At 43.8% G+C, this 24912-nt stretch overlaps 1 protein-coding gene across 8 annotated transcripts in view; it reads right to left on the minus strand.

Moving 5' to 3' along the window:
- FAT1 (FAT atypical cadherin 1) overlaps positions 1-20102 on the minus strand; it is a 121595-nt gene extending 101493 nt beyond the window's left edge. For 2 of the 8 annotated variants that reach the window (XR_004347869.1, XM_032618474.1), the window contains exons 1-2: positions 18920-19572; positions 375-3654 (exon numbers count right to left, since the gene is read on the minus strand). Coding sequence is in view for 7 of the 8 variants with exons in the window: in XM_032618474.1 (XP_032474365.1) it covers positions 375-3636 (3262 nt within the window). In the remaining variant the exon portion in view is untranslated. The other 6 variants (XM_032618469.1, XM_032618475.1, XM_032618470.1 and 3 more) reach the window with 6 other exon arrangements.
- Positions 20103-24912: the final 4810 nt, after the last annotated feature.

Genomic DNA, 24912 nt, shown 5'->3' on the forward strand with positions numbered 1-24912 from the left:
CTAGGTAGTGGAGTAGTCTTCTAAGTCTGCAACCTTAATAGCTGGAAAAACTCTGGAAGGGCCTCTCAAAGTTACAGCAAAACCATAAGGATGCTTCTGATAATATACAGAACAAACCTGTATATTATCAGTGGTAATGATTTCAATTTTTCTGATTTTTTTCCTACTCATTTTATGCCAACTCATTCAGGTTCCTCTAGTTCCATCCTCATGGCTTACTATACAAAGACATGTGCAACAGGACAAAAAGTATGGACATGCACTGCGCCCTACCAGAAGCCAACGGGGAATTGTGAAGGAGCCAGCACAGGGCATATTTACTTTAGAAAAAAATGAAAGGGAAGAGCAAACCACAGTAATAAAAACACACCTACCTGTTTCTTCATCTATTTTGAAAACACCAACACCAGAACCATCTCGAATGGAATAGTGGATCTCCCCATCTCTTCCTGTGTCCTCATCATGAGCTGATACCTTCATCACTGATGAACCAACAGGGACATTTTCTTTCACTACACCCTTTTCCACAAAGCTAGGAAACACTGGTGGGTGTAAGTTCTCATTCACATCGATGACTTCAACTTCAATGTAGCAAGTGGAAGACAGAGAAATGGGCTTCCCTTTGTCTTTGGCCCTCACAGTGAGATTATACACTTGCTTCTTCTCAAAGTCCAACTGCTGTATGATTCTAACTGCTCCACTGAGCTTATCCACATCAAAGTTTCCTTCTCCGTGGTCCATAAGACTGTATCTCACCTGACTAGACTGACTTAAATCAGGATCATAGGTCTCTAACCACATGATTATGGTTCCTTCTGGAAGGTCCTCTCGAACTTTCACACGGTAATTAGGGGGAATAAACTTGGGTGGGTTGTCATTAACATCCTCTAATGATACCTTCAGAAGCACCATGGAAAGCAGCTGCGGTTCTTCTCTGGCTTGATCCCTGGCTTCAATCTTTACGTAATGCACGTGCTGTTCTTCACGATCCAAGGGGTTCACGATTTTCACCACTCCAGTTGTGCTGTCAATTGAAAATTTATCTGTGTCTGTAAGAAGAGAGTATGTCACATGTCCATTGGGCCCCAGATCTTTATCTGTGGCTTCAACCTGGATGATTTCACTATTTATCTCTTTGTCTTCACTCACTTCAACGAAATAGTTCTCCTGTAAAAACTCAGGTGGGTTATCATTGGCATCCAGAACTCTGATCTCCAGAAGACGCCAAGCAGCCTTCTGTGGCAGACCGAGGTCAGACACCGTAACATTCAGGGTATATCTGTCTGTTGTTTCACGGTCAAGCGGGGATAAAATTTTGAGCATTCCTGTTTCCATGTCAATAATGAAGCAACTATCCTCATTTCCTCCAGAAATAGCATAGACCAGTTTTCCGTTGAAGCCAGTGTCCAGGTCAGTAGCATTCATGAAAATTATGCTGGAACCCACGGGATGATTTTCCTTCACCTCAATACCAGCTGGAAGGGTACTTCTAAACTGTGGTGTGTGAGCATTGACAGAGTGAGAATCAAAGAAGACATCCTCAACCTCTCCCTGACTGTGTAACTTATTGGCCTGCAGGAGTTTCTCTGCCAGCATCCTGGCCACACCAGTCTCCTCGCAGTGCAAGTTTACTGGCTTGCGAAGGGCAGCCACAGTTATGTTGATGTATAATGGTGTGGCAAAATTCTCTCCATCTGTAGCTGTAATTCTCAGACTGTGAAATGACACCTTTGCCCCTAAACCATTCATGAGCGACTGCTTTAATGACAATACCCCGGAGCTGGGGTTTAAGCTGAACAAATCCAGTTCATTCCCAGCTTCAGTCTGATACCGCACCAACTGCAGTTCATCCGCGTCAATGGCAGAAACAGTGGTTATCTGCTCCCCTACACCTAGGTCCCTGGGAATTGTTCCTTCACAGTTTATCTTCTCAAACAGGGGTGTGTTGTCATTCAAGTTATTGAGAGTGAGGGTAGCAAGGATTTCAACCTCCCGGCGGTATGGCAAGCCCCAGTCTGATGCCCGAATCCTTAGAGTATAAACCCGTGGCATCAGCTCATAGTCCAAGTTCTCTGAAGTACTCACAGCACCGGTGAAATGGTTAATCACAAACGGCACATGATTCAAATTTGCAATGCTGTACGTCACATACCCGTTCTCACCCTCATCAGGGTCTATAGCACTCACACTCATCACCGTAGTACCAATGGGCACGTTCTCGTCAAAAGATGCTTTGTAGGCTGTCTGGGTAAATTCAGGGGGATGGCTATTTGCACTCAAGACTTTAACCAAGACTTTGGTCGAGGCTTTTCTGTCACTTGTTGTTACTTCAAGTTCAAACTGGGAGGCTTGCTGTCTTTTAATTGGTTCTAAAATGGAAATGAGACCAGTGTTGTGATTTAAACTGAATTTAGCTTTTCCAGGTGTACTTTTAAAAACATACTTCAAATGAGAATAGCTAGGTGTGGCTTTCACCGTGACCACGGGTGTGCTGGGAGGAGCAAATTCACTTATTTCTGCTCTGTAAACCTCCTTTTCAAACTTGACTGGCCCAGCTTTGAACCGTGGTGAAGTCACCTGAATTACTTTTACAGAAGAGAACTGGGGAGGACTTCCTTTATCTTTCGCCTGTAGTGTCAGGTTGTAGCCGAAAGGATGACTGTCCCAATCAATGTCACCGACTGCTTTGAGTTTATACTCTTTGCTCCCTGGAGAGGTCCTCACTGTTCTAAACTGCTGAAGGAGGTCTCCTGCCACAATGCTTAAAGAAGCGACTTCCCCATTGGCACCCTGATCGCAGTCCTCCACGGTTATGATGGCATACGTTGGGTCCTTCTCCAATTCCGATGGTGATAACGTCACTGCTGTTAACACAGGAGCACACTCGTTGGCCTGCTCTACGTGAACTGTCAGCTTAGCCATGCTGCTGATACCACTGCTCCCGTACAATTTCATGCCACGGTCCACAGCAAGAATTTCCATCTCATAGAACTTGGTCTCTGTGTAGTCAAGTCTACCAGTTAAAACTATGGTGCCACTGGTGGGGTGGATAGCAAACATGTCTGTTCGGTCTTTAAAACTGTAGTAAAATTCTCCATTGGTGCCTATGTCTGCATCCGTGGCACTGACTCTTGCAATACTGGTCCTCAGGGCTGTGTTTTCAGGTAAAGAAACACTGTACGAGGTGGGTGAGAATAATGGCCTCAAGTCATTTGTATCCAGCACTTGTACCCTGACCTTTGTTCGTGCTTCCATATTAGTATTTTTTTCAACTGCTTTGACTATCAACGTGTAATGGTCTTTCACTTCTCTATTAAGAATAGCTGTATTTCCTCCTTTGGTCCTTATTCTCAGAAAGCAAAAGTCTCCAAGAATGTACTCTTCAGCTTTGAATAGGTTTTCATTGTCTCCTGAGACAATTTTGTACCTTAACTCCCACAGTGGATTTGTAATGTAAATACCCATCTTTACGGGATGCCCAACATAGGTCTTTGCTGCAGAATTTTCATGCACTGTGACATTGTACTGGAAATGTGTGAACTGTACAGGAGTTTGTTCAAGTGCTTGGCTTCCATCACTGTCTCCAAAATGCTGGAGGAGGAGCAAAAGCAGAAGCGAGGCCAAATGCCTCCCCATCGCTTAACTCCCAGGAACCTGCAACAGAAGAAAATAAGAATCATTGCTTCAGGGAAATAAAACAAACAAAAAGTGTACTTTTTTAAGGTTTTAGACCTCACTTTTTTTTTGTTTTTTTTTTTTTTTGCGGTACGCGGGCCTCTCACTGCTGTGGCCTCTCCCGTTGCAGAGCACAGGCTCCGGACGCACAGGCGGAGCGGCCATGGCTCACGGGCCCAGCCGCTCCGCGGCATCTGGGATCTTCCTGGACCAGGGCACGCACGAACCTGTGTCCCCTGCATCGGCACGCGGACTCTCAACCACTGTGCCACCAGAGAAGCCCAGACCTCACATTTTAATAAAGTATTTTCCATCTATACAGAATATGAATAAATGCAATAGTTTTCCAATATAAGTATCAATATTGCTAATATTTCTAGAATTACTAAGTTTAAGAACAATTTTTTTTATTTTAATGACTCATAGAATCCTAAACAGCATCAGATGAAGGTCTTCCAGCTGCAACAACTACACCGTATTCCTGCACTTCAATCTTCAAGGCAAGTATAAGCCACTGCTAAAAAAGGGAGTGAACATTGTTTCCATTTACTTGTATATAATAAGTGAAGTGCTCAAAAGCTCACAGACTTGATGCTACTACAGTATCCTGAGCATGGGACGCTTTGGACAGCTAACAACCAAAAAAACTCTCAACAGTGGTTTTATATAACCTCTCATAATGATAGCTTATAATCTCTCCTAGAAATTTATTATATTATTTCTTTATAAGAAGGATTAAGTTGACTCCCTACATAATATAAGGGTTTACTGTCTCATTTAGCACTGTATTAACTATTTAAAGGTATTAAAATAAATATAACACCCAGTTTAATACTGAAGTCATTTCTGAACCAACAAACTGAGCCCCAAACAGTCAGTTTACAAAAGGAAAGGCAAGAGCTTGATGTCAAACAGAACTTGCCCTCCCTAAACCAGGGACACAAATCTTGGCAACATCACTGCTGTATCACCACTGCTGCCAACAGCCAGTGCACAGAGGGTCCGCTGTCTTCGGGGCACTGAACAACCCATCACCCAAACACAAGACACACGCACAAAGCTAAATCATCTAAGCAAACATGCGTAGAGGGGCCCAATCAACGCAGCAAGGTGGAAGGCACTGCAGGGAGGTCCAAGGGTGAGGTGGCCGGAAAGAGGACATGTGAGAAAGGGGTACCCTGAACCAGTGAGAAGGCAGGCAGTTCACTGGGCTGAGGCCTGGCGGGGGAGGACAATCACTTTCAGAGCAGCTGTTCCCCTAAATGCCAACGTAATTCACCTCATAAATGAATGGAGCTTCACAAACGTCCGAGCATGGTCAGAAGAGGACAGCGCTGCAGCCCTGGCAAAGGACCTCTCCGATGAATATTCGGGAAACGGGACTGCTCCCCAAGGTAAGAGAAACAGCAGACTGAAGGGCTGGCCAAACAGCCAAGGGAAATTAGCATGGCAACTTTAATTTACAGTATCTTAACTCAGCCAACTGCCAACTTTGCCCCATTAATCATTTCATTAAGGGAAAAAAAGAAAAACCCTGATATGCTGAAGGCAATGAGAAGCTTAATTGGTACTGAATCCTGTCCAAGTCGGGCCCCCTAACTTGTGCTTTAGCAACCATGACTTCTCAGCAGATAAAGTCAGGAAATGAGACAGAATTTTTGGCCTCTACAACAACATTTAAGATTTAAACAAAATAAGAAGACAATCTTTGCCCAAAACTATCTCTTAATTTGGTCAACAGTTTTAATACTCAGGGAAATTTGAGGATTATGTAACAAACCGATAATTTTATCAAAACAAGTGAAAACTCTGATTCATGATTGAATTCAACCTACAGGTATTAAGAACCTGCTAGCAGACACACTGTGCTAGGTACATGGACTTAAAGACTATTTTAAAAGGCAAAGATCGAAGCATTTACAAACCAGGGATAAAATGTAAAGAAAATGTCTTAAAGAAGCATTGAAAAGATGATGTTGCACAAGCACTTTGTTTTAGGAAACATAATGTTACTAGTATCCAGTTGACAACAAAGTATTAAACCAGGATTCTATTGCAAGCAATTAAAATATTTTTGCTTAATTCTACATATAAAATATTATGCAGTAATTTAAAAAATAAGACAGCACTCTATACACTGACATGTAAAGATGTCCAGATACATTAAGTGGAAAAACTAAACTGATCCCATTTATGTTTGCAAAAAGGGAGGGGAGATAAATTACATGCATAGTTCATGGATGTGCTTAAAAATGAACCAAAAAATTCTGGACAGATAAGAAGTAAACTGTTAATGGTGGTAACTTCTGAAGGACAGGCAGCTGGGGGAATGTTCACATTTTCATTTTTCTCTACTATTTGAATTTTTAGTATATATATATATATATATATATATGTTATCTTTATCATTAATTCACTTCTTTGGTCATTTGATTCATTCATCACCCATTAAATGAGAGCCTACCACATGTCAGGAACAGTTCTACATGCTGGGAATACAAAAGTGAACCAAACTACTAACAAATCCTCATGGAAGATACATTTCCTGGTGAGAGACAAGGAAACAAAGAGTCTATCAGATGCTGATGATTAGTGCTAAGGAGAAAAATAAAGCAGAAAGAAATGGAGACTGCAGCCAGAAACATGGAGGGAAAGAGAGGCCCCGAAAAAGGACAAGAGTTTCTCAACGTCAAAACTATTGACATTTGGGTCAGATGATTCTTGGCCGGGGGACGGGGTGCGTAGCCTGGAGAGCTGTCCTAGGCATCATTTAGTATTATTCCTGGTCTCCACCCAACTAAAGGCCTGCAGCCTCTCTTCCCCCAACCCCAACTAAAAATGTCTCCAGACAGTACAAATGGCCCCTGAAGCTCAGTCATCTCCAGTAGAGAAGTACTAGTTAGAGGCGCCACAAGGAGAAAGACCGTGGTGGCCTGGCACAGTGGGTGAGCGGAGAGCAATAAAGGAGATCCTTTTTTAGATAAGCTTTTCATTTTAAAGTTATTCTAGAGTTTCAGAAAAATTACAAAGACAGTTTCCCCTACTGTTAACATCTCACCTTACTATGGTACATTTGTCACAACTAATGAAATAATATAGATACACTGTAATTCACTAAGTCCCAATGCCCTTTTCCCGTCCCAGGATACCAGCCAAGACAACTGCATTACATTCAGTCATCGTGTTCTCTTAGGCTCCTCTGGACTGTAACAGTTTCTCTGATTTGTCTTGTTTTCAATAACCCTGACAGTTTTGAGAAGTACTGGTCAGGTATTTTGCAGAACGTCCCTCCACTGGAATTTGTCTGATGTTTTTCCGCATGATTAGACTGGGGCTATGCGTTGAGAGGAGGAAGAGAACGGGGTAAAGTGCCATTTTCATCACATCACATCGATGCTGATGCTGACCCTGTTCACTGGGTTGAAGCAGCGCTTGTCGGGTTTCTCCGCAGCGGGGTACTTGCTGCCCCCTTCCCCTACTGTGCCCTTTGGAAGGAAGTCGCTACGTGCAGTCCACACTTAGGGGTGGAGAGTTATGTTACATAAATTGTTTAGAGTTCTTCTGTAAGGGAGATTTGTCTATTCTCTCCTAATGTCTTTATCATTTGTTTTCATCAGTATGGCCTCATGGATGAAGGGTGAAGGACGTCGGATGTTCCTACAAATAAAACAAGAACAGGGGAGTGACATGCTCGAACCTAAAGTGAAAGGGCTGCTCTGGTACCGGGGTGGACAAGAGAAGGGAGGGCAGCCAGGGCAAAAGCTGGAGGGAGACCAGTTAGAAAGTACTGCAACAGCATGGGTGAGAGACTGCGGTGGCTCAGCCTCAATGGTCCTGGTGGGGGTGGGGAGAAGGGTGACATTTTGGATCTACTCCAGGACCAGCTGATGAACTGGAGGGCAGAGGCGGAAGGAGAGAAAGAGAGAGGCATCAAAGAAGATTCCACAGGTCACGTGCTGAGCAAGAACTGAGAGGTCAGGTACAAGAGAGGGAAGCCTGCACTGAGGGAGGAACGGATTTTAGGGAGTACGATCGAGGGTTAAGCTTTAGACATGTTAAGGTAGAAATGCCAAGTAATGACTTCAAGTAAGCAGTTAGATGTGTGGGAAAGGTTCACCGTCGAGTGAGAAACTTGAGAGTTGTCAGAATATGGAAGACGCCACATTTAAAACCACAGAACTAAATGATCACCCACGGAGAGAGCACAGAGACAAGAAACAAAAACCAAGGACAGAGACGTGCTACTCCCCAAGATCTAGAAGACAGAAGACGAGAGGAACCAGCAAGGGAGACAAAGCAGCCACTGGGGCAGAAGCAAGAAACAGTGGTGTGACAATGACAATGGTAAGCAAACCAATCTTTCTGAACATTTGAAGCCTAACATGAGACCTTGAAAATGACCCATTAATACTGGCTGGTGCCATGCTACTCCCACCACCACTGGTGCCCTGGGCACGCCCTTCACCCCCAGGGCACAAGGAGAAGGCTCAACATGCCAAACCACTGCAGGTGTTCCCTCCCCACAGCATCTCGAGGATCCCTCAGCAGCACCTGCAGCCTTTGCCACCACCCACTTCTCTCACACCTGGATTCCCGAACACCTGGCTCACCCTTCACAACTCACCCACCACGCACGGTTCTTCTCACGGGACACATCACAGCTGGAATAAACTTTTTCGACCACATTCATAACTGAGACCTCTTAAAACCCTGAATTTACTCTGCAAACTTGGCTAACAGAATGCCGTTGTAATTAAATTATTAAATGCAAGTCTTTTGATCAGAAAAAAATTCCACTTTCTAGGAGATCTTGTTAACCTTACAGTAATTTACCCGAGAACTGTGAACTCACGTTTCACCTTAAAATGCCAGAAAAATTATGGCTCTTACTCTATGCAAAACAAACAGTAAAGCAGGGGAAACACACACACACACACACACACACACAAATCCTAAAAAGGTACTAACACCATTTCATCTAAAAAAGTACATTATTACCTAGCGCTCACGCTTATGAAAATTAAACTCTAAAAACCATTTTACCCAAAGGCTACACTTTGATATTTAGAAGGTGATCACACTACTTGAACTTACAGTAATCCAGGATTTCTTCTGTGCATTTTCCAAAGTGAAAACAAAGAATGTTTACTTAGTTCAGCCTTTAGGGAAAAGGGCCTCAGGTCCAAAGCTTAAATATCTTTAGTACAGATTTCTGAAAATCCATAAATAAGAGAGAAAGATCATTTTTCTGGTAGAAGTCAGATATTAATATGCTCATGTTTCTTCATTTGCGAGACTTTCATGTAAAGTGTTCCAATCTGTGACCGCACAGGCTTCACACAACAGAACACAGCCCCGTGCTGAGAACACAACTGCATAAGTTCAAACATTTAGATCTAAAGCTGAAGGTTCAGATGTTTCAGATGCTTGAGACAGGGCATTAGGTGGGACACTGCATTACACAATGCATACATTCTATTAAATGTATGTTTATTATTTAGAGTCGCAACTCTTACACACGCCATTAGTCATTCCAGCTCTCTATCCAAGAGGGAAACAGTATCAGACTCTCCATGCTACATATGATAATAAAAATACACAAAAATATTCAAGTATTTTGTGTTTTCCCTCATCATACTCCCATTTTGTATCCACATCAGTCAGAGCGTCACTAGAATTGAACTTATTACTGAAATTTAGAGTTTAATGTTCGGTTTGAATAGCATCACATTTTAAAAGTACTTTCTAGAGATGTCTAAATCGTGAGGGAGATGACTGTTTTCAAAGAGAATTGTCACAAAGTTGTTAAAAGACAATATGAAATGTAAACGGCTCCTGCTTTTTAAAACTATTGTATATTAAATAAACGTTTAATGACCTCTAAAATCACTTAACAGGAGTCAAAAAAGAGTACTGTGTCTGTCTTAGAAAGCCTGCTTGTTACTCAGCTATAACCAATTCACAGCTTCCAGGTGACATTTACAACAGAAAAAACCCCTGCATTTTTCTAATAAATTATAATAGTCATAGACAGTACTTTTAAAAGCTTTCATTCTTAACACTGAAAAATTAATGGGTAGATCTTGTTTATTTCTGGGTACATACTAAATCTCTTTAAGCCATCTTAATACATTTTTTCAGTAAAAATGGGGGTGAGTGGCACTATGAACCCAGAATTGAACAGCAGGCTCAGGATTGGTATATATCACTTAACTGCTTCTACTAACTCTGTATGTTGTTAGCTTTGATTGGAGCTGCAGTAAGTCTGATTACTCCAGCAATGACTTAATTTAAATACTGCCTTCAAATGATCAACAACTGATTCCAATTTAACTGAGAGCAGTCTTCAAGCTATTCATACTGACAGTACACACTGCAAATCCCTCTCCTCGGCACATAATTCTTTTGCAGAACCTAAAAGCTTCAGCATTAACATGATTTAATCAATTCGAAATAAGTTTTTGGAAGTTTTCTTGCCCTTAAGTTAAACAGACTTCCTAATTTTTAAATAGCCTCCGTATAAACTCTAGTATGTAATTTACCTACTCAATGAACCTATAAAACTTGCCTGTGGGTAGTTTGAAGAGGACTGTTTCTAGTTGTTGTTTTATTGTGACATAAAAGACAAGACCAACGAACAAGGGCTGTGTGTACATTTCTGGCTAGACTAGGCATCCCTGTGCTAGTTTCTCCTCTTTCAGCGCTCCAAAACATGACCACTCTCCGTTATTACCCATCCCGCCAACCACTTTCTCCTCACCCACACTGCAGAGCAAACTTTGCCCACAGAGAAGCGCAATAAACAGACTGTTTACCCTCTTGTGATATAAGAGCATTTCACCTAATATATTTTTCTCTGCAAATAGAAATCATTTAAATGGTGTTTTGGCAGTCATTAATACTGGCCACTCTTCCACTCCCAAAGTAGTACAGTTTTCATTATGGATCAAATTATGATGCTCCCTTTTGTATTTAGGTACAAACCTCGGCCTTTCACTAAATACGGGATCAGGAAAGTGAACGTTCCATGTATAGCAGGTACATGGAAGTCGTGGTAGAGACTCCCCCCACTTCCTCTCCTTAAAATGTTCTCTTCCCCTCCTCTCTCTTCCTCCCACATCTCCGAGGAGATGCGACCCACCCAAGCTACAAATAAAGACACCCTTGATGCCATAAAACTGTGCCTCTCCTGCAGCTCTTCCCTAAATCGTCCCTCACACTCAAGTGCCCAGTCACTGCCGTCGCTGCAGCTGCCTTCAGCAGTCCACAAATACACACAGGTTCTTTCCCACTGAAAATAGCTTTCATTCAAACCTGCACTTCCTTCAAGCCAACAGCCTATTTCTCACCTTCATATGTTTGCAAAGAGTAGTTTCTCAGTGCTACCTTGACTTCCTTAGAACTCCCTCCACTAAAGACATTGTTGTTTCTACCCTCAACTGTTCCACGTGACCTCAGATCCACCCGGGCAACAGAAGCAGCTTCTTCTGGTGTCAAAGGCTAATGTCAAAATTAATGCCCTTTTCTCAGTACTCATCCTCCCTGACAATCTCCAGTTTGACACTACTCACCCTCCTCCCCCATGTGTCCTTCATACTGTCACAAACTACCTAAAACAAAGAGGTGATCCATACAGAACGTGTAAAGGATGGACAGCACTAAACTTTCCTGATTCTCTCCAATACCCTTTTATAAGCTACACCAACTCTTTCACCTTCCAGTTTGTCACTACAAATTTCTTTCAACTCTTTTCACACACACACATATTGTTACCCTTAAAGACATCATCCCCTCTGCCCTTATCATAAAGGATCACCGCAGAAGCCTGCATTCCACCCTAACCTCCAACAAGTGCCATGAACAACCTCCCCCACCCCAGGGATACCTTCAGACTTAAGTTATACAGTGTCTTCACCCACTTCCCACTGCAAAATAATAGCTATTCCACTGAAAATAGAGTGATTTCCTATGCCCTTGAAGAGTTTCACCACTTCCCAAATCACCAAGTTTGCAATCTAAGAAATCAAATTTAAAAAAGCAGCTGGAAGTCATAAAACCTGTGATCTAGCCCAGGCTTTGTCACTAATCATCTGTGTGACTTCAAGGGAGTTAATTAATCCTTGGATTCCATTTCTTTATTTGAAAAACTAGAGACTGGACTAAAATCTTTACAGCTTTCTACCCTCCACAGATACACATTCTTTCCCCACCTCCTTTTTCTCTCTCTCTTTGTACACACACACACACACACACACACACTCCAGAAATTCAGGATTTCTATGACTTTTTATCTTAACTGTCAAACCTCCATATCTTAAGTCATCTAGACTTGACATTTTTTTATTTCTCAATTTCTCAAAACTGTTCTTCTTCCATTTCTGCTGCTGCCACTTGGTTCATATTTGTATTTGTTCAGGCACAGCATGTGAACCGCCTTTTGGTATTCCTGATTTCTTTTTTTTTTTTTTTTTTTTTTTTTTTCTTTGCGGTACGCGGGCCTCTCACTGCTGTGGCCTCTCCCGTTGCAGAGCACAGGCTCCAGACGCGCAGGCTCAGCGGCCATGGCTCACGGGCCCAGCCACTCCGCGGCATGTGGGGTCCTCCCGGACCGGGGCACGAACCCGTGTCCCCTGCATCGGCAGGCGGACTCCCAACCACTGCGCCACCAAGGAAGCCCCGGTATTCCTGCTTTCTTGCCCCTATACTATTTAGCCTACATACTGCAATGAAATTAGTCTCATTAAAACTTCTTTGTAATGTCACTCGATAGTTTGAAATATTCAGTGTTTCCCCTTATCCTTCGGATTAAGTACGTCCTTCTTAATCTTGTATTAGAGATCTCTGACAATCTGACCTCTACCTACTTTCCCAATTTAATCTCCCATATTTCTTCTGTTTCAAACCAAAAAGGTGTCCTTCCCACAGTCTTGAAACCACCAAGCTGTCCTGAGCCCATGACACCACCTAGTGGCGGAGGCTCTAAACTTGCAGCATCGCCGCCTTTCTCTTCGAAAAGACAACGCAAACGTGCCAATTTTATTTTTTCCTGCCCTTTACTCATCACACAGTTTCGTTATTTCCACCTTTCTCTTCAACATTTCTTTCTTTCCTCTCTTCTTAACCTCCATAAAATTTATCTTCTCTATCTTTATAAGCCAAGGTGAGCCCAGGTCATAGATTTTCTGTTTTCCCTACGCAAAGAAAAAAAGGCAAGCCATAAGAAACGTGAAAGAAGGATTAAAGAAACACTGATGATAAACCAACCAACCCTTTTCCGAAAGATAACATGGTGTGCTCAGGTCTTTTTTCTCACCATTCATCAAAGCACAAATCAAGTCACAACACCAAGGGTTTCTACAACTTGCTTTACGTGTATTTCCTCTCCGTGAATCACTGCCTCCTGATTCACTCTTCCCCCAGACCTCACCCTATCCTAATATCCACCTAGCTCACTGAGGTGCTATGATGAACTACCCTGACCCAGATGGGTCTCTCTTACCACACTGGAGATAACTGTTTATTTGTCCTTCTCTCCTGCTGGACTGTAAGCTTCTTGGGAGCAGGAACCCTGCTGTGTTCACCACTGTTTATTGCATCTGACCCAGTGTTTGGCACAGAGGAGATCCACAGTTGTTGGGTGCATGAATGGACAGATGAGGATTAGCAATGGAGAACGGAAGGCAGGACTGATGGGTGGGAGGGGGTGGGGGATAAGGAGGGATAACATGGGAAAACAATACATCCATCGTTGTAAACTTAACAGAAAATCCAGGCGCAACCACTAGGCCAGTAACAACACTGCCGATGGGTGCCCTGCAGAAGGCTCTAATTTCCAGCAGCTCAAAAAGAGGTCATCAACCAACTCAAGATACTTCCAAAGTGGCTACAGGCGATGCCAGATCAGCGTCCCCACTACAGAGTTTACTATAAAGCATTATGCTTGCATATTTTACGAAGATAAGAATTAAATAATTACCGATTTTCCTAAGTGGTCTATAGAAGACATTTAATTATAGATTTATCTCCACATAAATAATAAACCTTTGGAATTAAGCAAGAATTTTGGCAATTATTTAAATCTGGGACTTAAGGAAAAGATCATTTTTAAAAAAACTTTATTATGTGAAATATACAGATTCCTCATCTGACTGAATACATTTTTGAAATAAAAAGTTCCTCCCAGACCTGAGGAGAGAAAAAAATGCAACTTTCTGATCTTGGTTAAATGAATTGCCTGCATCACTCATTTCAAAAACTCCTTACCAGTGCCTAAGGACAAACTAACACTTGCAAATTAAACAATTAGGTGAGACAAAAAGACACAGTTTGGCTTCATCAACTATATAATTTGGTCAAAAGAAAGCTTACCTGCTGCAGTTTCCCACTCATAAAGATTAAACAAGACACCTGGCCTTATGGCTTCCTGCTATTAAATCAGGTCCTTTAGGCCACAAATTAGGCCATGGAGACAACATTTAATGCAACAATAATGCATTGAATTTGATTTAGTTTACTGATTCTATGTAAAATCCGCAAAATTTGGGTGGAAAACAGGTGGCAGTAGACTTGTTAAAGGAGTTAAAATAATCTGTAACATCCCTTTCACTTCTAGCATTCAAAGAAATGACTACTTCGGAGACAACTTGAGAGCTAAGTCTAAAGACATACACTAGGAAGGCATGGGATCAGGGGGAGGAAAACAGTAGTAGTTTGCATATAATTTTTAGATCCTCTTTTGGCACCTGACCATAACATGGATTTAAATGGTCTACTAACATGGTGCAAAACCACTTGGTGTACTTCTAGTGACTAATTAAAAGATACAAATGAATAGATATGCAGGTGGCCTGAAAGATTTTTATGAAGTCCTCTAAGAATTTCACTTCCTTTCAGAGTGACAAAGAATTAGTTCATTTAAGATATTCATTTTTCAAGTAATGGGTACACAAATGCACACTTTATTCAAATCAAACCCTACTATGAACGTGTTAAATGCCATGTTTGACATAATTGAGTTACATTCATCGTTGTTTTTAAAAATTATGTAATGTTTTAAGCACTTTTACACCCATCTTAAAGCTTAAGTATATAGAAAAGAAAGGGGGATAATAATTCCACTTGTGGAACCAGAGAGCTGTCCTAAAACACAAAGCCAAACATCAGAATTAACCTATATACCTGGAGAAACACACTCTGAGTAACTGCAGTAACTCGATGTGCTGGATAACCACAACGCTAAGAGTAACATGAAAAAAACATCACCATAACCTAGTTTTAACACGTGCAGCTATCTTAAACTATTGAAACCTATCTCTGAATGTATGACGCCTCAAGAATCTGCTTTTGTGAAAGATACATAAATAACTGAAGATCATTTGCCTTTTAAATCTTTTTCCGATTTCAGTCACTGTAAATAGGAGTTGCTTAACAAAAGCTATTTAATGAAATCATAGTTCAGACACATAAAGGAAAAAAAAAACCTCTAACTGCACAGAAAATATTTATGAGTTTACTTTCCTAACGCATAACAATCGCGTCCTTGTTTTCAAAGTCCCGCAATTCACATCAGTGGGAACAAAAAAACTCTTAAGAGACAACAGAAACTTAGCTTCCTAGAGGAAAGCACTTAGAGAAAGAAAAAGCACTGAAGAACCAGAATCTCTTAAAAAAAAAGATCTTAGAAGTTTCTCTTCCAAAAAAGAAACAAACGGATAGCACAGTTGCAAATGTTTAGCCCCGATATTTATCACTCACCTATGCTTAACTACATTCAACCAGTTACAACTCAAACCTCAGGACAGCACTCCTTCAGGGCACGAAACATCTAAAAGAACTCGGTGACTCCATTTCAAAGATCCCATCCCTTAGCAGTTGGCCTCTCCTTTCATCACACCAACGCTGTGAATATCTTACAAATCGCAAGAAATTAGCCGCGGAGCGAGATCAGATAAGTCTTTAACAGGCACGCGTGTTACCGGAGAGAAGAAAGTGGAACGCGCGTGTGAAGTTTCCGAGCTCCGGGCGAGGCGGAAGTTCTCGCCCAGAGGCCGCCGGGAACCCCGCGCCGCGGCTGCCGCTTTGATTTCCAGCAATGGCTCCGGGGCCAGAGCCGGTGCAGCCGGGGCCGCCGCCAGCTCGCAGCAGCAGTCGGGTAGGTAATTACCATTCGGGTCACGTCGCGCCTTAACCGCTCCCGCCCATCCGCCTCCGCCCACCCACCCGAATCCAGGGCCTGCCCTGAACTTTCCAAGTGGGCAGGGGCCTCGGCGCCACCACCGTCCGGCGGGTCTCTTTCTTTCCATCCCGTCCCCAGAGCGCCGGGGGGCGCTCGGTCCTGGACTGGACAGTGAGGGGCAAGCTCCCAACGAGCCGGAAGCCCGCCACCCGGCAGCAGCAAGTTGGTCGTCCCGCGGGCACATACGGCTTCGGCCCGGCCGCGCAATGGCACCGAGTGCGCCGCTGCGCCCCTCGCCCACCGCCCTCAAGCCCCAACTGGTTTCCTTCAAACTTACAGCAAAGTTAGCCCGAAGCGGCGGCGGCGGCGCTCTCGGGGGCGCGCACCTCGCCGCCTCAGCGCGCCCCCGAGCGGGGTCCGGGTCGGTCCGGGGCCTCACTGGCTCCGCAGGGCCGCATGGTATCTGCGGCCCGCCCTCGCTTTCCTTGCGCCCCACTCTGAGGCAGCGCCCCGCCACCTGCGAGCCCCACTCCAAGTCCGGCCGGTGCAGCCCCGGCGTCTCACGCACCCGGCGCCTCACGCACCCGGCGCGGGATATATCCCTCCGCTCGCAGCCACGCCCGCTCGCGCCGGCGCTCTTTTCTCCCGCGCAGAAACTCGACCCGACTTTCCCTGGCAGCCGGAATCCCAGTCCGCGGGGTCCGGGCTACGACGCCCCGCCAAGGGTCAGAGATCTCCCAGCAGCTACAGCAGCCAACTCCTTTCCAGGAGACCAGCGAGTGTCCAGGATGACCTAGCGACACCGCGAGGAACAGATTGGGGCTCGCTCTAGTGCCGAGGTTAGTTATGGCCAGCACACAGATTTGTGCAGGTAATAGAGAATGCTCCCTACTAGGAAAGGGGGAACATTAACTTAGCTAAAAAAAAAAAAAAAAGAGCTAAGGACTAAAGAAAAAGCTTCCCACGCCTCCTCCTTTAGATTCACGGGAACCTTCAGGGAATTCCTAAATCTGAATTTGAATGTCTTGGCTGTAGGTCTGCAATTGCTTGGTGGAATAAAATCTTCCAAAAGGTCTCAAAAGGAATGCAGTTAGATCGGAACCTACTTCCTTTTTCAATCTACAGTGCACTAAAATCCCGGGAAAGTGAAAACGCTTCCTTCGCGACCTCTTTGCGCAGAGCTGGTTAGACCCCGGAACTTCTCCAGCCGTGGTTACGAACCCCAACGCCGGCCTCCGCCGGCAGACACCCCTGACTCCCAGGTCTGCGGGACAAAAGGCAGCGGTGCCGTCTCGTGCGCTTTCCCACACGGTAAGTACACCCCGCAGGCTGTGAACGCAGTCTGACGTGAAACTACAAGTTCCGCAGGGAGAAGGGGAAACCCCGGGCGTCCAGAAGGCCCACTCGGGGAACTCCCCCCACACCGGAGCGCGCAGTCCGGGCATCGCGGTGCTGTGAGCCGGTCCTCAGCGCGGGCAGAGCTCCAGGCGCCGGCTCAGCGCAGCCCGAAGTGCTCCCGGGCGCTGGGAAACAGCCGGGAGAAGAGGGCGGCCTTGACCTCGGAAAGTTTGTGCAGCTCTAATACGTTAACGCTGTGAGGACGAAGAGATGATTTCCCTGGAACCGGTGGAGGGGGCTGCTGGAAGAACTACGAGGCAAATGGGGGTAAGGGGGTCTAGGGTTAAGGAGATAATTTCCCTATTTCAAAGTTAATGCAGTCTCCTCTTATGCCATCTCAAAGAAGGTGATGGGGGGGGGGAAATGTGTCTAGAAGGTCATGGCTGGGAAGGAAAAATAATGCCTGCAGAATGAGTGTGCTGATTCGTAGCACTAAGAGTATGTGGTGTATTCCCTGCGCGTTATTTAGAATACACAGAAATTCACACACCCAGCAAACATCATCATCCAAACACTTGGCCACGGCAAAGCGCTCCTGGAGTTACAGGTGAGTTTCATACATGGAACACCTCGAAAGTAGGTTATCTGGTCTCCAAGCTCAACTCGTTTGTGCCCGTTGCCGAAGTCTAACTCTAAACAAAACACAATCACACACGAACACCAACAGTTTGTTGGGGCGGGATGCGGGGGGCGGGGGAGGAGAAGAACAGTAAAAGGTAAAAAGACACCATCCCATAACGTAAAATCACAAGATTTTTAAAATGACACAAAAGAATTCCTGGAGAAAATTACCATTCACTAATAACTAATAACGCTTACTTGGACTAAAACATCTGTTTGGGAATCCCAGTTTGCCGGGTCCACTGAAAACCTAATTGCCTGAAAGAAGTTGCACTTCGTCGCCAGAGGAACAGCCGAGAGCCAGAGATGGAGATTTCTCAGTCCGGTGCTGCCACGTTTTTACTGATCCTTTAGCCCCAACGGAACGAAACAGAGGTGCCTTTTTGCTACCAGCTAATTACCTTCACATGAACAAGAAATGTAGTACAAGCTTCACGTTTGTCCTCTCAATAGTCGATCCTCCCTAACCCAGTACCCAAAGGCTCTAGAAAATTTGGGGGATGGGTTCCCGAAAACAAAAAAAGCTTTCCGCCAGCACTGCCTCTGCATCCAGTCCACCCAAGCTGGTATTTGTATATTAGATATAGAATGGGCCGGAGTGGGTGGTAAGTGAAGGCTAGGGTGACGGCGACGGACCTCACGTCCACGTCCCAAGAGCGCCCGGCAGGTCCAAGTTCGCCGTCCGTGCGGAGAGCGCGCGCTTTGCCGGGTGCCCGGACTAGAGGGCGCTGCGCCACTGCAGATCACGGGGCACCCAATGCGCCCTCCCTGGGCACCATTTCTATAATAAGTTACATTTGAAATAATGCACAAACAGCATAGCTTTTCAAGTTCTTTTGAACAGTGCTTTGTAAGTATTTTATGAATTCCAAAACCTATGCATACTGATCTTTCATTCCCGAGTCAAGCACGGCCAGGGCGGGTGTGCAGCTCGCCGAGCGGAAAGCCGGTAGGATGCACACGCTTCCCTGTACTAGTCAAACACCCCACGCAATTTCATTAACGTTTAAACTTAAATACGGAAAGACTTGCACTCAAGAAAGAACTCACCCGTCCAGCCGAGTCCTCGGTGTTCTGCTTTAAAGTCCCGGCAGGTCCGTAATCGCCACGCGATTTGAATATTTGTTACAAGCCGTGTATGAAGTACCAACTTTGCTTCCCTCGGATCTTCAGCATGTCGCCAACGAGAGTGCGATCCGCCCGCGCCGCCCAGGTGGCCGCATCTCCGGAGGCTTCCGTCCTGGGGGAAACTTGAGCAGCAAAAGGAGGCGAAATGAGAGTGCGCGAGGGCTAGAGAGAGGGCCGAAGAGAAACCAAGTTTGTCAGGACATGTCCGGGCAGCGAGCCGCTGAGTTTAGGAGTTGCGGCTGGGAGCTGCGGCGGATCACTGCCTCTTTCCCCACTCCCTCCCGCCTGGAGGAGGTGGGGGAGGGGAGGTGACGTCAGCGCCCCGCCTAGCCCCCAGCCCCGCCGCCTGGACGGGATTCTCCCGCGGGGTCCGCCTCCTGGACAGTAGCGGCCGCGGGCTCGGAAGCTCGGCCGGCTCTCCTGCCGCAGCGGTCTCTGTGGCCGCTGCAGTCCCGACAGTGAAGCGTCTGCCCCTCTCCACCCCGCCGCGTCTCCCGGGCTCCGCCGAGCGCCGGCGTTCCTCGCACTCGGCGCCGGGGCGGCCCCGCGGCGCGCACCTCTCCGGCTGGCTTTCTCGCAAGCCCGCCTCCGGCCGCGTTTCCCACGCCTCGAACTGCAGGTGATGCTCTTCCTCTTCTGCAGCTGAAATTCGTCGCGACGTGTCGCCTGCCGTGTTGTTGCAGGGCGGAAGCACGAACAGTCTCTGCGGACTAGCCTGGACGACTTGTACTTTGTAGCCTTCCAACTTTAGGATGTGATCTATTTTAAATACTTGTGCTCTAGCGCTGTTTGTGGTCTTTGTGTTGAAAATCACGGAGCCATATTTTAATGTTCAAATCCTCTCCAAAAGCGCCTACGTTTTTAGATCGTACTCTGAAGCGTACAAGGATCCAAGGGGTGGAGGGAGAGGTGGAGGAGGAGCCAGTTTCTAATGTTTCCTACAAGTCATCCGTAGTGATGGGGGCCAGTACACAAATCGGTCGGCTACTCGTGCTGTAGACTAAGACAGATGCAAACGCTGTTGAAGTGGAGTTTGTAAGTGAATACGTCCTTTCTACGTAAGCGTCCAGACTCCAGGAAAAAACCTACTCTGGAATATATATATATTTTTAACGCCGCTAAAGTACCAAAATAAAATCTCCTCAACAGCGTGAAATTCCCAGGGAGCCATTTCTGTGAGTTGACACTGTCCCCAGAAGGTTAGCATTAAAATTCCCTGGAAAAGGGCAGGGGACTGGAGCGGGTTCTGTTAATACCTTTGCAGCCGTTGATGTAAATCTAGCGGTCAGTTTAGCTGGCTGTTATCTCTGGAAGGCAAAGAGCAAAACCCCTAGGACACAGGAAACATGGCAAGGAGTTAAACAGTTAAGAGAAAAGAAGATTGTGTTGGAGCATTGGATGTGCTTAGCCTTAAGGAAGTCATATAACTTCTCTAAATTTCAGTTTCCTCGTCTGTTTCACCTTGTAAAAATGTGTGTGTATTTCCATTCAAAAATATTTATTTGCCAGGGAGGCAATGCTCAAGCAGGCACTTTTCCCCAGCATCATATACAGTGTCTAGTAAGCACATAGGAGTTCATCAATAGTCCTTGTCTTACCCTCCCTGGTTCTTTGCAGTGTCTGTTTTCTCATCTATACAATTAGGAAGAGTTACAAGGAGGTTATCCCAAAGAATTTTGTTATGGAAAGGAGAGGAGGGCACCCAGAAGGTGCCAGATTCCTGAGGGAGGAGGAAATAAAAGGACAGACTGACTTGAAAGGCCAGCCTGTTAGTGCAGAGGACAGACCTCTCATGCTTCACTATTTCATCTACACAGGCTCGCTCCTTTTATGTCAATAGTTGAAATTAGAAATTGACTGCAGATTGTAAGTTTTTTATAAATAATACACATAAGTTCCCCCAGATGCTGCCATGCAAGTCAGTCTGGTTTTCTATACTCACCTTTAGCGTTATCATAGGTAGGTCAAATTATTTCCAATACAAAAAGAAAAAAATACAAACGATAGGAACTTATATATAATAATTGATGGTATTAATAGAAATAGCTGCTTTTTAAAAAAACAAAGTGAAAGGGGCAGAACATTTTAAATAAAACCTCTAGACCTGCACTGTCCAATACCATAGGTAGCCACTAGCCACAAGTGGCTAAGTAAATTAAAAGCCAGTTCCTTGGTCTCACTAGCTACATTTGAAGTACTTGGTATCCACTTGTGACTAGTGGCTGCTATATTGTTCAGGGCCAATGAAAGAACATTTTTATCCTGACAGAGTTCTGTAGGACAATGCTGTTACAGACTTTGCTATTGTTTTTGGAAGGCTACATCAAGCATTATATTACAATTTCCATGCATCCAACACTGAGTCAATTCCAAAGTTAAAAAAAAAAAACAGAATCACAGAAGGATTCACTCATTTCACAAATATTTATCAAGTACCAACAGCAATATGCTAAGTGAAACTATAAAGGACTCAAAATTTAATGAGTTAGGTGTGTTTGGTGATTAAGAAATATTAACATGGCTTAACATGGCCTTTCCGTTGTTTTCAATCATTGCTGACTACGAAAACCAGGGGGAATCACTCAATTTAAAGCAGAAGAGATTTCTAAAACATTTTTAAGAATAGTCCTAGGACTAAATAATTCTAAGTAGGCTGACTGACTTCTGTCATCCCACCCTCTCTGTTCCTTTTAACTGCTTTCTCATCTCCTACACCCCCTTTCCCCTACACTTCCTGAAGATGAGGCACTGTTCAGCTATCTCCACTTCTCCATACTTTGGAATTATTTTATCCTTTGCATTTAAATACAGCTCTCCTTTGGGATTGCTTGTACTCACCAAGAGAGCCATTAGAACAGACAACTAGTCAATCTGGTAAGAATCAGTAGTGGTTAACTATGGGTATGAATATGTTCATTTCCCTGGTCCCTTCCAAGGGCATTGTAACAAGGGCTTTCTTAAAGCTAAACCTTAATCATAAAATTTTATTCTAATGGTGAAATTCCAGATGCCAGTGCCAATCAGGAAAATATTTGGAGGCATTACGCAGAATGGCTAACTACTAAAAAAATAAATAAATAAAAAATAAAGTTTACCTTCATTCTGGCATACATACATAGTGAAAAAGGCTGGTTTGGACCTTCTGTCCCTACAAATGCAAGATCAACATCCCCATGTGGTTTGGAAACAGATTCTGCTGGATAAGTATCATGCTTGTGATGCTTTCCCAGCTCGGGGATTGAAGGATTCCACGTCTACCTTTCTGAGCAGTAAGCAATGAATCATGCAGAATTTGTTGAAATACTTTCTCAATAAAGGCAGTAAAAAGAACTTTAGACTCAAGGTCAATAAATCTGGTTTGAGTCTTTGCCACATAAAATCTAACGTACTTGGTTATTACTGAATTTTGGGAGTCTCACTTTCCTTTATAAAGGTGGCATTTCTAAAGTGATCTCAAACAAACAAGCAAACAGACTGCCTCACCTGTTGTGAGAGATACAGTAAAGAATGAAGATAACAAATACAGTATCATTATTCTCCTCAAATTTACTCACTATTTCTCACCCTACCACTCCCTCTCAGTTATGAGGCTTTGTAGAACCAACAGTAATAAATAACATGGGTTTAATGCCAATTATAACCTAGCCTCTGTTCCAACTTCTTTATATGCATCATCTCATGGATTTCTTACTAAATTCTACAGGGTATTAGCAATTATACCCTACCTCCATGTTCTAGATGAAACAGTGAGGTTGAGGTAGATTAGATAACTCATGTTGGGTCACATTTTGGACTGAAACTCAGGGCTGACTGTCTTCATAGCCAACATGCTTGTCAATATAATACACCAGCTCCTTATACCCTACACCTCATTTGCACCCTTTATGAACCAAGGCCTTTGTCAGCAGTGTTGTGGTTTAAGAAGCAACCTAAGAGGAGTAGGGTATCAAAAACTATCAAATGATGGCTGGAGAAAGATGGTCCTTTCTAGCAGCTTCACCAAATATGGATAAAAAATTGTTTAAAAGTGGGTCCTTTAATCACAGAGGGAGAACACCACTGATTGTGTCTTGTAATAGATATGTAATACATTCATTACTTGTTTGGCTTACCTATTTTCCTAGGTCGATATGAGTACTCCAAAACACATTTCTTTTCAATTTGAAATCATTGTCTGACTTTTAACTTGTTTAGTCTGAGCAGCAGAAAAATACATACCAATGATTCTCACTGTATTCTGACAAGGACTATCTCATAGGATTTCATGATCAACATTTCAATTTATACTGTTTCCTTTTCCTGGTCTGGAACCACTAGGGTTGCTTTATCTCTCCAATTCTCCTTTCTTTAATTTATACTTTTCCATATGACAAGATGGGAAATTCCCTCTATCTATACTTTTTTTTACTGTTAAGATACTATCCCTTTTCCTGGTAGAATTTTTTTGGTCATAAAAACTAATCTGATATAGAGTCTAAGAGGACCCCATTCGGGAAACAAGAATTATGATAGTCCCCCAGTCTCCTTTCTCTAACAGATGATCTATTTAAGCCCATCATGGTAGTTCTGTACCCATTTGTCATGAACATGTGGGCCAGTTGTAGCCAATGAGATATTAGAGGATGTTTACTGGAGGCCTCTGGAAAAAAATTTCCTCCCTCCTAAGGAAGATCCACAAGAGACATTATGTCTCCCTATGGACACTGTCAGGTCAGGAGGTCATGCCTGGGACTGCTACCACCATCTTACTTGTGGAGGATGAGGCCTAAACCTGGGAAGGCAGATGAGGGTTCTCAATGAGGTTGAATCGACTATCTCTGAAGGCCATCCCAACTCAACACTTCTTTTAACGGGAGAGCATAAGTTTTCATCTTACTTAAGCTGGATCGTGTCAGGATTTGGCTTATTTGTGCCTGACATCATCTCCCACAGCTAGGTCATCCTTCTTTAAATGTACAAGGAATTATTTGAAAGAAAAGATAAATGGATGTACCTCCTCAACTTATTGGTCAATAGGAATTGAGACTGACTCTACTGACAAAATGGAAGGACTCTTGGAGTTTTCCTTTAATGGTGAAAAAGAAGTTTTTAGATGCAAAACGATCAGTCTTGCAAACTGCCCATTTCTCTACCATAATGAAGACAAAAATAAAACTTAGAAATTTTATCTGTTCAACTAAAAGATTCTTCTTCATTCCTACTGTTCTTTCCTCTCCAGTGTCCAAAAATATTTCTAGATATTGAAACTTAAAATCTTTTGCACAGCAAAGGAAAACATAAGCAAGATGAAAAGGCAACCCTCAGAATGGGAAAAAAATATTTGCAAATGAAGCAACTGACAGGATTAATCTCCAAAATTTACAAGCAGCTCACGCAGCTCAATATCAAAAAAACAAACAACCCAATGCAAAAATGGGCAGAAGACCTAAATAGACATTTCTCCAAAGAAGGTATACAGATTGCCAACAAACACTTGAAAGGATGCTCAACATCACTAATCATTAGAGAAATGCAGATCAAAACTACAATGAGGCATCAAAAAATCTACAAACAATAAATGCTGCAGATGGTGTGGAGAAAAGGGAGCCCTCCTGCACTGTTGGTAGGAATGTAAATTGATATAGCCATTATGGAGAACAATATGGATGTTCCTTAAAAAACTAAAAATAGAACTACCATACGACCCAGCAATCCCACTACTCAGCACATAACCTGAGAAAACCGTAATTCAAAGAGTCATGTACCACAATGTTCATTGCAGCTCTATTTACAACAGCCAGGACATGGAAGCAACCTAAGTGTCCATCGACAGATGAATGGATAAAGAAGATGTGGCACATATACACAATGGAATATTACTCTGCCATAAAAAGAAACGAAATTGAGTTATTTGTAGTGAGGTGGGTGGACCTAGA

This window comes from Phocoena sinus, chromosome 21, assembly GCF_008692025.1.
Source record: "Phocoena sinus isolate mPhoSin1 chromosome 21, mPhoSin1.pri, whole genome shotgun sequence".
Taxonomy (NCBI): Eukaryota; Metazoa; Chordata; class Mammalia; order Artiodactyla; family Phocoenidae; genus Phocoena; species Phocoena sinus.